This window comes from Microchirus variegatus (assembly GCF_963457635.1).
Source record: "Microchirus variegatus genome assembly, chromosome: 2".
NCBI classification, from domain to species: domain Eukaryota; kingdom Metazoa; phylum Chordata; class Actinopteri; order Pleuronectiformes; family Soleidae; genus Microchirus; species Microchirus variegatus.
The window spans coordinates 10,976,455-10,991,946 of NC_139803.1; the positions used below are offsets into that span (position 1 = coordinate 10,976,455).

General features: G+C 40.8%; 1 protein-coding gene across 1 annotated transcript in view; it reads left to right on the forward strand.

Annotated features, from left to right (window-relative positions):
• Positions 1 to 4,517: 4,517 nt before the first annotated feature.
• Positions 4,518 to 15,492, forward strand: part of ntm (neurotrimin) — a gene marked incomplete at both ends in the record, with an annotated part of 103,084 nt that continues 92,109 nt past the window's right edge. Inside the window, one exon of the mRNA XM_083909948.1 lies at positions 4,518 to 4,690. Coding sequence (XP_083766074.1) covers positions 4,518 to 4,690 — 173 coding nt within the window. The remainder of the gene's footprint in view (positions 4,691 to 15,492) is intronic.

Sequence of the window (15,492 nt, forward strand, 5' to 3'; positions counted from 1 at the left end):
AGTTTGTCAGACCACAATAGAAAAACTGCAGGTGTATCCAGGATCGAGATCAATCAGTTGGGTCAAATGCCCCAATAGGCACTCCTTTAATCTTAAAGGCGAGATAAATGCTACAGTTTAAATTCCCAGACGTTTGCTTGTTTGTTTCCAGACTCAGGTTCACATAATTTCTCATTCAGCCAGGGTAAGCCCTTCTGACTGTTGCCGTTGCTTATGGATTAAAGTGGCATTGTGGCAAAGTGTATAGGTTTGAGATGAGGAACTTTATTTATAGAATGTGACTCACCTGGCTTAAAAATAGTGTCTTCACTTCACCTTCATCACAGTGTACGGTACATTGCAGTCGTTTCCACTTCAACACTCGTGCATCCACTGTCACATATTCTATGTGTCACACTACAGAGGAGATTGGTTATTGGAATAATGCATATCATGTGCTATTTCCAGGTGTTGCCACAGCAACCAATTCGTTTTTTTTATTGTCTTGAAGCCACCTTGATGAACAGCTTGCACCTGGTTACTGTACTCTACAGTATATGTGAATTTGACACATGTTTTTGTATACTGGAGTAGATGCTTCTCAAGGCCCTGGTATACTTCTGTTTTGCTTCAACACTTTTGGAACCGCGCGCAAAGAGCCGTTTGGTGCGCGTGGACAGCGCGTGCATGAACTGAATTTCCGCTCTACCAGTAGGTGGAGTATTAAGCCCAGCTTACCGAGCAGAAAAAAACATTTCGACAACAGAAGAAGTTGCCAAGGATAGGCATCCGAGCCTCGACCTGGCTGATACCCCGGATCTCCTGCCCGACGGACGTTTCAGACGATGAGTTGCTCAAACTTTGACGTGTCCGAGGGAGCTGTAGCGTCGTTCTCTTCTCCTTTGCTCGGAATGGGTCCTGTTCCCGGCATCCAGACACTTGTACCACCACCTGATGGTGAAGTCGGATACTGCAGGACCCTGGCACGTGAGTATACCAGGATCAGCGATATGCGACACGTACTTTGGCACGCGTGGCATGTGTGGGGGAAGTATACCAGGGCCTTTAGTAGTTGTCTCATTGCTTCATGTGTTGGTGTGTGAGCAGAGCCACACTTATACTACTAATATAGTATGAGCTTAAAAAAAACATTCACCTCCAATATTGAAATTACTCTCTCTGTGAAACATGAAAAAGTCCTCAGAGGTTGATAAAATCAAATCAATGATTGGGAAAGAGCCAGCGATGCACTGGCTCAAATAAGGGTCAAAAAGATTTGTGGCCTGTGAAGTGTTTTATCTGCTGAGAGATGTTCAGAAATAATTCTGAAAGTTATAGTTGTAATAAAACTTTTGTTAACCTGCACGCTGTTTTCTGCACTCAATCCGTTCACAAGTGCCCACTACATCATCTATTTTTTCTCTCTCAAGTGTCCTTGTGTAACCTCACCAGTTGTGTCATGTACTTATGTAAATGTAATTTTATTCTGCCATACACATTTTTCAAACGGGATTTCTTTCGTGCAGATTCGCGTTCACAAAGGTTGATTTACATTTACAGACTTTGCTTACAGGGCTCCATATCCTTTTCATCCGAATTAGAGCCTGTGCTTATTCAACATGCACACGGCAATCATTCATAGATATTAAAAATAAAAAGCATCACAGAATCGAAATGTTAAGCATGGGCTTAAAAATGCTGAATGCTTTCCTAATGGCCACATCTCAGGTTAGCAGCTGTTGCTATTACAAGCAGTATGGCTTCCTCGCTTTATCCAAAGGTGGTTTAACTGGTGAAGATCATGTTGACGTGCACATATTTGTAGAAACACGACAGTAAATAAGCATCATGGTGGGCAAGTGACGTGTGTTTGAAAGTTGTCAAAGTATGGGGGAAAAAGGGAGAGTAAATTAGAGTTCGCCACTCTGCTGATTGCTGCTGATTCATAAACGCGGGGAGAGCAAACACTTGAGCAAAAAAGTGACTCCAACGCACATACACTGATAATGACACACAGATATCATAGATGCACATCTATCCATCACATGCACCTGTGTTGATGTCGTCGTGTTGTAATGTTTGGTTGCAGATTATGTGTTTATTCTGTTCATTTTGCTGTGATTGTGAGTTTTAACACTGGGGTATGTTGTTGTTGGGAATACATTTGTTGTAAATGTATTCCCCTTTGTTAATGTTTTTTTTTTTATTATAACTAGGCCATTGCAGAGATTTTGTTTCTCTGCTTCCTGCCCAGGGACGACGGCAGCCACAAAGCCGCACACTGTCACCGTGAACTAAGCTAATGAATAAATTAATTAATTAAAGAATAGGCTGATTATCAACACAATGAACATTTAGAATCAAGTATGCACACACACAAACACACATAGCATTCTAGTTAGGACACTCATAAACAGGAAACATTCCCCTGCTCCTTACGACTATGTGGGAAATGAGTTTAAATCACAATATTCCATCACAGTAACGCAATAATGATGACATTTCACATAAATTCAGAGTAAAAGTGTTTGTTGGGGATATGGAACGATACACAGTTGTGATGAAACTGAAGTTGAAATCAGAAATTAAATAAAAACACATGGACATCTGTAATAAAAACACCTAACATGCTCATATTTTTGTTTCCGTTAAATGCATTTAGAAGTGCGATTCATATAAACATATCCTGAATCTCTTATTTCCAGCTCCTCAAATGTGTTTCCCATTGCTGTATGAAACTACGTTACATTTAATTATTTAGTCTTTTAATATTAAGAGCAGCAGACGAAACAAGCACCTTGGGTTCGCCAACTTTTATTGTTTTTTTTGTTTCTTCTGATAAATGTCATCATTGATCAGAAATATGAATAATTATCGCCTCCAGCCATACATACTTTAAGAAATAAGTTTTCTGCATTGGAAGCACTTACGATGCTGAGTCTCGGTGGCGTTACAGTGTCTCCCCAGGTGCTCAATCAACTGAAACACATTATCTTTCACATACCAGAAGCTCCTGCAGCCTGGTAAATACGATGTGCTCCATGTACAGTAGACCTTAATGAAATGGCCTTTCAAACTCATTTATACATGTGATTTGATTATTTTTTTGACATTTATTTTATATGTTTTTAATTAAAGGCAAAACTTTACAAACTAAAGTGCTGGCAAAATAAAATATGTAAACGCATAATGTATCAGTCAAAATGGGTCAAGGTCACAGAATTAGCACCGTTTCACCTGTCTTCATCATTCACCTGTTCTCATCATTCAGCTGTACTCAACATTCACCTGTACTCAACATTCACCTGTCTTTATCATTCAGCTGTCCTTATCATTCAGCTGTCTTCACATTCACCTGTACTCAACATTCACCTGTCCTCATTCAACTGTCCTCATCATTCACCTGTCATCATCCACCTGTACTCAACATTCACCTGTCTTTATCATTCACCTGTCCTCATCATTCACCTGTCCTCATTCAACTGTCCTCATCATTCACCTGTCCTCATTCAACTGTCCTCATCATTCACCTGTCCTCATCCACCTGTACTCAACATTCACCTGTCCTCATCATTCACCTGTCCTCATCATTCACCTGTGATCAACATTCACCTGTCCTTACCATTCACCTTATCGTTCTCCTGTCCCTATCATTCACCTGTCCTTTTTCTTTACTCGGTAACAGATGAGATTTAAAACCGAGCAAAGTACAGTAATTCCAAATAAACATACTTGCAAGTTGAGAAAAAAATACATTTTGAAAATTGCTTTAAAAAGTACACACAAACCTATGTATATGCCCCAAATGTGGTGTATTATATTGGAGATATGTGTTTGCAACTGTAATGGCTGGATAGGAGAATAGTTTTTCCCCTCATATTCTACAGTGGATTTACTTTATTGTTTCAGTATTTCTGTCGTCATCCCACGATTATCTCTCCTTATCCCCCCCACAAGTTATTGATGTGCATGTGAGTCCACGTGGCTCCTGCCACTGCCCCAGCTGTGCGCCTGTGACGTATAGCGCCACGCACAGGCGCTCACTATAGGCGAGCAAAGACGGCAACAACTCACAGGGACAACCGATGCAAATCGCAAACTTCGGCTTCGTCTCTTTTCTTGTCCTGAATGTGACTTTTTATTTTTTAAAGCTGTGTCTGCATGTGGTTCAGTCACATGTTGGCTGATCCATACGAGCTTATATTCATGACTTATGGAAAGGAGGGACGCTGTCAGCTGCAGTGCCGACACTGAGGGATGATATTCATTTTTTCTTTTTTTTCTTCTTTCTTGTCCTGCTTTAGACGATAATCGGCGGATTTTATAGTTTCATTTTATTCCATTTCATTTTTAACATATAAGAATCGGAGCGTGCCTTGTCCGGCACTCCGCGGATACCTGAGCACGAGATCTGGATTAAGACTAATGAACTGGGGCTGAATAATCTCCACTGGAGCGTTGTGGCGTGCGTGTGTGCAAACAAACACGGATTTTTATTATTTTTTTAAACTGTGCATCTCTGTAAAAGGCAGGAGACGATGTCTGTCCGGGGACACTTTGACGCTTTTTACAAATGCGCGCTGCTCCTGTCTCTGAGGATTCTGCTTCTTGTGCCTGCAGGGTACCCGGTCCGCAGTCAAGGGGACTCTCAGTCCGACAACAAAGTCATGGACAACATCACCGTGCGACAAGGGGAGACTGTCTTCCTCAGGTAAGTGCACGATGAGACATGTCTTTGCCTTTCTTTCCTCCCCTGTCGCTGCTGCGTTTGAATATCTTGCTCCTCAAAGTTGCAGCGTCGCCTGCGGCGCACGCTTCTCAGACACTCGTGTGTTTTTAATCATGTTCCCACTGTTGAAAGAGGAGGAAGGAGGGTGCAGTGAAGAGGGGAGGATTAGTCCGTGATAAACAGTCAGTTGAGGAACGATACGCCCGCTAATCTCCGCTGGCTGTTAACCGCAGATTTAGCGCCTTTAATTGTTGTGTGATGGTGCAGAACTAAAGGTGCGTGTAGTTGAGGAGGAGAGGAGACGCCGTCAGTGAAGTGTCTGGCTGAGGACTGATGCTGCTGCAGTTTGACAATAAATGCACACAAAACAACAAACACGAAGCCTGTGTCGTAAACAGTTCCGAAGCCCGGTGACCTTTCCCCTCCTCTGCGCCCTCAGGGGCTTATACTGAGTGAGCACTGAGGGATTTGCGCTGCTTTCAGGAGCTGTCTGGGATGTCCAGTTTGTCATCTCGGAACAATAATCACAGTGGCTGAAAGGAGCCGGATTTTTCCCTCTGATTATCAGTTGGCACGATTCTAGTGGGGGAAGTGGAGGGCATGGTGCTAAATTGGTGGATTGACAGGGAGTGAGTGCATGAGTTAGTCACAGGCTCCATGTGTTGGACAGTTTGACATTTTTGTCCAAGCCTTTGACAGTACCTTTCAGTATTTTTACCCAGATGAAATTGAGGTCAGTATCATGTGGAGCGGAACAAAAAGTTGAAGGTTCACCAGCGTGTTCTTCCAAAGTCACTTCAAAAACAGGGTTACCAATTGATGCTGTAATTTTTTCATCATTACTTCAGCCAAATGCATTTAGCTTTCCTCAGAAATCGGTTTATAGACGGTAGAGCACGTTACTCTTGACCTAGTCCCAGCAAAGATGATTAAATACATAAATAGTCTTTAAAAAAGGTGATTTTTTTTTTTTTTAGCAAATGGTTTTGGTTGTGACATATTTCTCAAGTGATGCAATGAAAGGGTTGGCAATGAGGTGCAACATAGTGAGATGTCAGTCAAGTGCAGTGCAGGTCAATTCCGCTCTCACTCACTCATTCTCCTCCATCTGAGGAGCCAATCACAGCTGACACAGGGTGAGATGCAGGGTACTCTAAATATCGATCCGGTGATATATCGTCGCATTAATCCTCGTGCAATACCATAATCAATTCGCCGGGGCAAACATCGATACTTTATTTAACAAATTAAGGTGCTCTGAAATGAACAGTCCCTGGGTGTCAGTACTTTGTTTCTCCTCTTGGCGGCACTGCTCAAATTAATGAGTGAAACTTGGGCGGAAGTTACCTTGCTGAAGAAGAGAGAGATTACAGTGGGATAATGGTCGAGGATCTTTTGTGGATTGGTGCAAGCGTATGAGGGCATCGTGTTTTTTTATGAGAGGGTATTGTGATACTATATGGAGAAAACCATGACATTTTCCCAGCATCGTACCCAGGGCCATTGTGGCTTTTTGTGCCTTGACATAACCACAGTCTGTTCTTGCACATCCTCTCACATGACACAGTCTCTGATCAATATTAAGATGTCATGGGAGGCCCAGGAGCTCATTAGGTTCTTGCAGGTTATCAGTAAGGTGAGCAGGGGTCTGACTGGCCTGAGTTCACTAGGCAACTTCTCAGAAATCCAACAGCTCTACACGAATATGAACCTGTAGGAGGCTGATGGGGAATTTTGTCTGTGCTACTTAAAGAATCCTCGTCCAGCGCCATGCTGTGCTGCATGCACTGCCCGTCTGTTTGATCTGGGACCATTTCAGTTCATAAATGTTCTATCAGTACAATGTCTTGCACTGGTTCGTGGACATTGTGATCACCCTTTTGTGGCAAAAATAAATCAATAATAATTGAGTGGGTTTTAAGAACCCATATGTCCTCCGGAGTGGCCTTAAAAAGCCTGCAAATGATGCAATGAGCTGCAGCAGTTATAGGGAGTGATGATGTTGATGGAAAAAATGGTAGCAGGCAACTGCTCTTCCAGGGTTGTGTGCCACGACTGCCTGCCATGTTTTTTGGATGAAATAATGAGGCTTAAAAATACATTTGCTTCATAAAAAATACAAAGAACTCATCACATTTTATTTATAAGCACATTAGAACCACGGCAATGGGCTCCTACTGAAGTGCTGGACAGTTCCGTTCGAGTGCTGTGCTGACCTGAATGCCACTCATTTCTGACCCCCTTCAGCACCATGGACAGCACTCTGCCATGTCTTTAATTACAGGCTGCTCGTAGTAACAATCAGGAGAGCAGGTCAGCAGAAATCCCATGCTACTGCTGTAAAAGCTCATTAATTCCTTCCTTATCATTTCCATACTGTTGTAACCGAGCCAGGCTGCACAATAGGACTAGAGCTGTTGAATAAGAAACACATGGTCATGTACAACTTGGAATTGGCATGCAGTGCCAGTATTATTCCCCAGATTTCAACTTTTCGCAGGTCGATGGGACTGGCAAGGCAGAACTTGCCATCATGTACATCAGTCCCCCAGGCTGAGCAGGAACAGCTGTTTCTGTCTTAAATTGATTCACACATTGTGCGACTGTGCAGAGCTTTTCATGTTGTTGCTGGCCACTCACTCACACAGTCTCAAAAAAGGCATTCCGAGTATAAACTCCATGCTGTTAACTTGCTGTGCCATACAGCTGCTTCTGGGTGAATTCAGTTTCTGCAGCGTGTGAGTTGCCCCTGAGGTTGGGCTTGTTTGTTTGAATAGACAGGGTGTAGAGAATGGATAACGACTGCATTTGTTGTGCAAGGAGGTTGTTGTGTTGCTTGAGCCGTATCTGTATAGTAGGTCTGTGTCTAATTTTGATGTCAGTAATAAAATACAGCTTTTGCCTGAAGGGTACGTCAATGATAATTTGAAAAAAAACATTATGGTAAAAAGACTTGTTTTTCTTTTATTTCATGTACTGTTCCACACACCCCAGGGATACTCTGAAGCCAGTTTTTAAGTGGGACAGTAAACTTTCCTGTATATGTGATCAGGCTGCCTGCCATCTTGTCAAGACTGGGTACTTTTCCAACTCCCACCCAAGACAGTTTATAATAAGCTTTTTTCATCATCTGCAGACTCCTATTCAGTCTGTTAGTATGTGGTAGATAACGAATATGCCAATAATTTAGGAGTGCTTTGGCCGATAACTGATATGATACCGATATTTATACATTTTTCCTGCCCAACTGCAGAGATTATGTAGTTTATTTCTGGAGTGAAATTAAGATAATATTGATATATAATGAATGTATTTTGTATCTCCCTAAGACCATTAAAATGTTATAAATATATAATATATTAAAGTTATAGCTCTCTCCACAAGAGGCCTGGTTTTGTAAATAAAAAAAAATAAAAAAAACTCTTCCCCAGACTTTCCCAGAAACACTTTGGTGACACCACAACCTCCCGTTGTTGTACAGCACTTAAAACAATATAGTGTGGTGAGAAATTGCAAACGTGCAAAAAAAATATTCATCAGCACGTTTGAGGTACATTGTAAATACGGTGAGGTCATAAGTTCAAAGCATTAGCAGAAGTGTACATGATGCAGAAAGGCCACCCTCCGTCAGCTCCCTGAGCCAATTTGTATTACCTTTTTAGTTGCCGGGGAATTAGGATGTGTTGCGTTCCTCTGGCACAAATGATGTAGACGCCAGACTCGCCACCCCTGCCGTGCTCTGTGCTAACAAGCTCCCCACTGCCCTTTCTGACAACTGCCAAACTGAGGGTGGTATCACATTTGAAATTAATGAAAGTTAGAGCCCCAATTTCCCTTTGTGTTGGTGTTGTTAGCAGCGCTGTGGCCTGGTTTGTGGAGATGAGGTGCAGTATAAGTAACACTAATTATCAGTTTATCTCAGTGTGGTCTGGGCTCTCACTCCCCAGTTGGGCAACTGTGGAAACCTCCTGGGGAGAGAAACCTAGAGTATTACAGCACCACAGCAAATGACATCGTCACATGCTGTACATAAAACCATTAGTGCATATAATGTGTATGAGTATTTTCAAGGGATGGGATTTCCACTTCAAAGGTTTCAAGTTAGAGGAAACTCACCAACCTGCACCCCTCTCTGTCTTTTTTGTTGATTAGATGACTGTATAACCCGAAGCTCACTACGACTTTCGGCAAAATGTGATGCACTTTGATTGCACTCGTAGCAAGATGAGGAAAGTGTTTGTCTGATTGACTGAGCTGGGTCTTCCTCATAAATCTCCACTGCAAAAGCAAACTATAAATTATTCATTTTCAATCAGTGACTGTAAATCTCCATTGTTGAATTATTTTTTAATGAACTACTTCCTTCCTAAAAAAAAAAAAATAGGTACTGGTAGAATGTCTGTAACTTTGTATTTCTCCTTTAAGTCAATGGCTGTTTTGATACTGATTTTAATGACTACATTTTGTGATCAGCTATTCTGACTGGCTGGACGCCATATAGCTACAGAAAGGAACAGAAAGACAAAATAATTACAATTTTCCTGATGACTCATACACTGAGAAAACATGCATATAACAGTCAAAAGCTACGCAGGAAAAATAATCATGAAGTTATGGATATGCAGCCTACATTACAGACACATCTCAGCTTCAGCAGCTCACATGACTGGAGGCAATGGCTGCTGACCTGACAAAATGATTGACAGGGCTTTAAAAAGAACCTGTCTTTATAAATAAAGGATATACAGTCAGAATCATTTTTTTACCATGGGGGATCCACTGTGCTTGGACAGTGTCATCATTTTTTCGTTCAGCACAAATCCGGTTTTATAAAATGGTTTGATGCTGTGCGTATGTTAGCTACATTGACATTAAACAAACTGGACTAAAGAAGATGCACATTCATTTCCCAGAGCTCTGGTCATTTGTGAATAAATGTATGAATATCAGTGGCATAGGTGGGCCAATATGCTCCAGAGACTCTTATCTCCCTGCACACACCATTGTGCTCTCAGAAACACGTCATGCTGACATTTGTTCCTTTGTCTCACAGCCACCTGATCAACATACTGTTTTTGTGATTCAGATTTAATAATTCAGGGATGAGGCTCTGTTCCAAAGCTTTTAATGGGCCGTGTATTTAGTTTGCATGTAGAAATGTTTGCTTTACACATGTATGAATTTGCTTTGTGGGGCGTTTGGCATATTTTAAGTATTGTTGATGTGAGTGGATCCCAATCATTGTGTGCAATGTCATTTGCTGTCAGCCACGGAGATGATTCTATCCAGTTCATGTTGGGAGTTATGGTGAGGTCTCTTGTTAGGATGACATTCATTTTATTCCTCATATGCCACAGGCCAAGATGGGGTAGCTGATAATTTGATTTCACAGAGGGATGCTAACGATTTCCTCTGTAATTCCATTTTCTTTCACCTCGCATCGCCTAGCCGGGCTGCCATCCATCAGCACTACGTTTTCACTTATTGTCTCCACTGTTATTGTCCTCGGAAAGACCATCAAAATAAGATGGCAGCAGAATGGGATCATTCTACAATTTCATCAGTTAACAAGATTTCATAGATCCCTCTCTAATAGAGTTGTAATATAGCTGAAAGCATTTCACTCATTTAATTAAGCACCAGGAGACAATTTCTTTCTTTTTTTGAGTGTTTATCACTTAGTCTAAGTGGCAGAGAATGACAGAATTCAGTCTGTGTCGTCAGTGAAATGAATGGACATATACTGGAGATTGTTTGACTGGTTGTGGTGCTGAAGACTGCCTGAGATACTACTCCTTTTTTTTAATGCTGCCAGCAAAGTGACACAAATCTGTTTTGACATGTAGAATTTACAGACACATATGGGTGAGAGGGAAGCTCCATATAGCCTGAGCCTCTTACAGGTTACATCTGTTCTCACATCACTCAGCATATATAGACACAAATTATTGGCCACTTTTAGCAGCAAGCCATAAACACAGCATAAACATATGATATGGTTAAACTGAGGCAGAGCCTGTTTACTTTAGAGCAGAGGTCTCGAACGCTACGTAGCTCCCAGTCCCTTTCCAAGTTGCTCGCCAAAGGTTTCAATATTAGAACAAAAAGCTGCTTACATTTTTATCCATCACACTCAGAGGTGTCCAGTCCCCTTCTAACACTAAATGATTATTTTGCCAATTAGTTATCAATCAACCTGTTGCGCTGCTGTCAGCTTAATGGATAGATACTCTTGTGAAGTGATATGGTGACAAATGATAACAAAATGAAAAGCAAATAATCCATAAAATGCTTTGTTTTGTTTTGACAGCATTAATATTTTAATTCAATAGTGTGTGTGAGATGTACTACATGCAGGTGAATTGCACCCCATTTTTGTTACGTTTATTTGAGTTTAGGAAACCAACCATTTTGCCAGCATAAGCCTGTCCCAAACCCAATCTTCATCCTCTTTTGGGGTTGTTATATTCAAGGACCTGTTCTCTGTAAACAGACAAATGAACACTATTTGTACTTAAATCCCCAATATGAAGCCATGCAGACTCACTTCTAGGGGCTAAAATGTGACCTCGAGCTGGTGATTAATTGACAAGAAAGCCTTCTATTATAATCTCGATGTCATCTAAAGCCCCTCTGGTGAAATAACATTTTGATATCCACTTGCTCCTTTAATTTGATGACTTTCTTGCTTGACTGTTGATGATAACACAGCCAACAGAAATGATTTGAATTTGATGAGGTCTGTGTGCCAAAATGTTTGATGGGACGTTTTATAATTTGGCCATCATTAAAGACACGGCAAGTTGAAAAGGTCTTAAACTCTCGTGTGAATTCAAAACAAACAAACTGTGGGTGTAAACTGCATTTGAAAGTAATTATTACAACACATCTTATCATATTAACTTGTGCAGATGCTCAGGAAAACCTCTAGGGCTACATTTAATACAGCTTAGTGAGTGAGTGAGGACTAAATTAGTAATTTCTGGACTTAAAATTATAAATTCCTGGAATAAATTACTAAATATGAACTTTTTTTCCCGCCTCTGTTTCAGGCATGCATTTGTCTTTCTCTCTCCCCTCCCCCTCAGTCTTCCCTCTCACACTTGTCTGCCTTTCAAGTGATTTAATTCTGCCTTGAATGCTGTCCAGACAATTACAATGCCACTGTGATGAAGTGTGGCTGATTGGACAAGTGCCCTTGCGTGAACATTAATTTTCCAGCTATCCAGGACTTTTTTTTTTTTTTTTAATGAGTAAACTACTGGGCAGGTCGGAAAGAGCAGATAGATTTTTTTATAGTCTTAACCTGCAGCAATTTGAACCTTTAAAGTTAATGAGTTTATGATGGGATTTTTTCCTAAGTAACAAAATTGAAGCTGATACTTTTAGACATTTCAGATTAGGCATTGTGATGTAAAGCATGTCCCTACATATCGTACATGAGCTCTGTTGCCTGATGTGGTCTTCTGCTGCCTCAAGTGCACTCAGATATGGTACGTTGTTTGTAACTGAGCAATTCTTTAAGTTGACCTTGGGCATCAACACAGCATCTTTGCCCAGGAAATGGCCGCTCAGTGGTTATTTATCCATGATCAGCCCACCTGGCATCCACAACCAAACCACTTTAAAAGAGTCTTAAATTACCTTTCATCACCATTCTGATGCTTGCGTTGAACTTCAGCAGGGTCATCTCGACCCCCTCCACGTGCCTAAATGAATTGAGGTGCTGCAGTGTGATTAGGTGGTTAGAGATTTGCATTAAACAAGCACTCAAGCAGGTGTACCTCGTAAAGTGGCTGGTGACTGCATGCATTTATTATAATGTAGTGGTGTCACCGGTTTCCTGCCCTTTGTCCTTTCAGCCAATCACGTTCCCAGCAGCTTCTGTTAGCCAGGGCAAGGGAGCATGAATGGGAGTTCACATGATTTGATGAATGATGAATGGGACACACTGAACACTGAGCAGGTTAATTTAAGGTTACTGCGGCACTGCTTATATTCACATCATGGCAATTGTTGAGCCTGCTGGAGAGCTAGTCTCGTGTGATTCAGAATGGACGTGAGTGGATGGGAAAACGCTATTATAATTCTAATCATTCCTGCATTCATGTGTTTAAGCATATTTTAAACTTGTATAATGAAATTAAATGATTAAAATTGGCATTGATTAACACCCTTTCTCCACAGACGTACCTGTGTGTATGTAGGGAGTTAGTTGCAATAACTGCCAAAACAACCATAGCGTGGAACATGTACATGTATTGGCTGCTTTTCCAAATCTGGTTTCAAAAAAGTCAACATAACTCTGGCCAAAAAATACAAAACCCAAGGCTTGAACACGATGTGTGTTCATGTTGTGTTGTAAAAGTTAGATAATCCTTGATACATGACATCAGCTACCATTGTTCATGCAGCTTGCAAAATGCCACTACCAATCATTAGCTTCAGCCTGTGTCTCCTCTAATACCCCTCATAATTTGAGTTTATGGATGGCTGAATGGATAAATATTTCAAAACTTTATTTTTATAACTGTGTGTCTGTCTCTCTAAAGTAATATATTCATTTGATATTGAGAACTTAGTGTGGTTCCTGTCTGGGTATTAAGAGGAGGAGATGAGTGGGAGGGAAGTGGAGTGATCAGGATTATGTGCTTAAAAGATTCTCAGCACCACCTCCCCTTTAGCGTCAATATATTGACGCTGCAGGGCACCGTGATCATGCACGTACACTCACAGACGTACACTGTTTACCAGCATTAGGATTAGTTATAGATATATACCTTACAACGGCTTTGATGGACCAGACACAGGTACAACAAAGGGTCATAAAGTCAGCTGAAGTGTAAAGTAATTGGGGGGAAAAAATCCATGTAAACAAAAAAATCTTTTGGGGGAAAGGAGGTTTAGAGTTGAAGCAAAAACAAAACTGAAAAATCCACAAGGGTGAAATAATGCTATCAGCTTGAAACATGCAGGACGCCGTATCAGCTATTTTGTTGATAAGAAACTAATTAAAACAATCAATTCTGAGAAAATTATTTGGATCCCATTACAGTGGGGGCATGAAATGGCTGCAGGTGTAGCGTCTGCTCTGCAACTACAATTTACAAGCACATTAAACATACATTTTATAGCACAGTAATAGTGCGCCGGATCTTGAACTATACATTTCAATCAGCGGCTGTTGTGTCACACACTCTCACACACATTCTAAGTGTTGTTTCCTTATTCACACTGTATGTAAGTAAAGCTTGTTTTCAGTGAAATTCTTGAGTCAAACTACATGCTACCTCTTTATTCTGGCAGCTATCAGTGATCTAGGCTGTTTGCAGAACTCATACTTTCTTGTTTTGTATCTGCCAAGACATGTTCCACTCAATATTTGCCTGGTGCCTACCCAAAACTGTTCTATATGGAGCTAAATTGAGAGGAAACCTTCAGAGAACATGCTATCCAATCAGAAGCCAAAATTCCAGAGGTGGTCCGCTTTGCTTGTGAGGTTGATTTGTATGAAAAAATGCCAACCTCACCGTATATGTTCGCGAATGACAGGAAATGTACCCAAAGGACAACTTGGCTTACATCAACCCTTTCTTTCTCTCTTCCTTTATTTTCTTTCAAGTTATTGTCAAAGAAATGTTTAATGTGCACGGCAAAGGCTAACACAATGCCTCTGAAGCTGAAGCTTGTTGCTAAAAGCCGGTTAAAAATAGGTCTCAGAACATGTCTGGCAGACAAATGTCTTTCACGGTGTTCGTGTGTGTGTGCATGTTTGCCTGTGTATAGAAAAGAAAAATATCTGTGGATACTCTCTCCTCTGTGACGGTTTCCATTAAAGGTTTTGTCTGAATGACAAAGTGCATCGTTCAGACACGTGACTGTGGTGTTTGGCGTCTCCCGCCTACAAACGATTAGCGAGAACAAATGAGTGATTGAATGTGTGAATGCCTCTGATCAATGCGAATACCTCTGCATTCAATCAAGAGGTAGCTGGCGTTCCAGAGGAAATCAACAGCTATGTCTAAGTTTTCAGCCGTAACTGTGTATGACAATCTTTTTTGTATGGCTGAGAGAAGTTTTAAGTGACTTTAATTTGAGCAAGAAACCCAACACACGTCATGGCTAATCATACGTATCTTATGTCTCTATGCTTATGTAGAAAAATATATAGTAAATACAAAATTATCATCCACTCTGAGATGTATAGTCTAAATAATTCTGGCTAGGTGTTACCATTTTTTTTGTGTCCGATACCGAAACCAATAATCGCTTGGTCCATAAAATGTCGAAAAATGTTGATCAGTGTGAAAATATTCACAGATTATCCAAATAGTTGACGATTAATTTAGTAATCGATTAATAATAGAGTAATTATTTGCGCCCTACCGATGCCGGTATCACAAACTCGATATTTGTCCAATATACTTGTGAACGTATGAACACATTTGTCCCAAGTCATTTTAACGACACAATTCTCGAACTGTGTAAACGGCCCAAACATGACTCAGCTAAAATAGTTTTGCTGATATGTATCTCTCCGATTTATCCGATCCAGTGGTTTTAATCAATATCGGACTGATACTGATTCCTGTCCCGAATTCTGGCACCAGCTTATAAGAATTATAAGAACTGTACTAAATGTGACATTCGCTAATGAAAACTTGATTAATTATATTCCTACCTTGCACATTATGGGCTGCTTGGTAGCTTTGTGACATTTGTGAATATCTACTCCCAAGGTTTCATTTGGGAAAAAAAGTTTCTACATGTGATAATATTTTCAG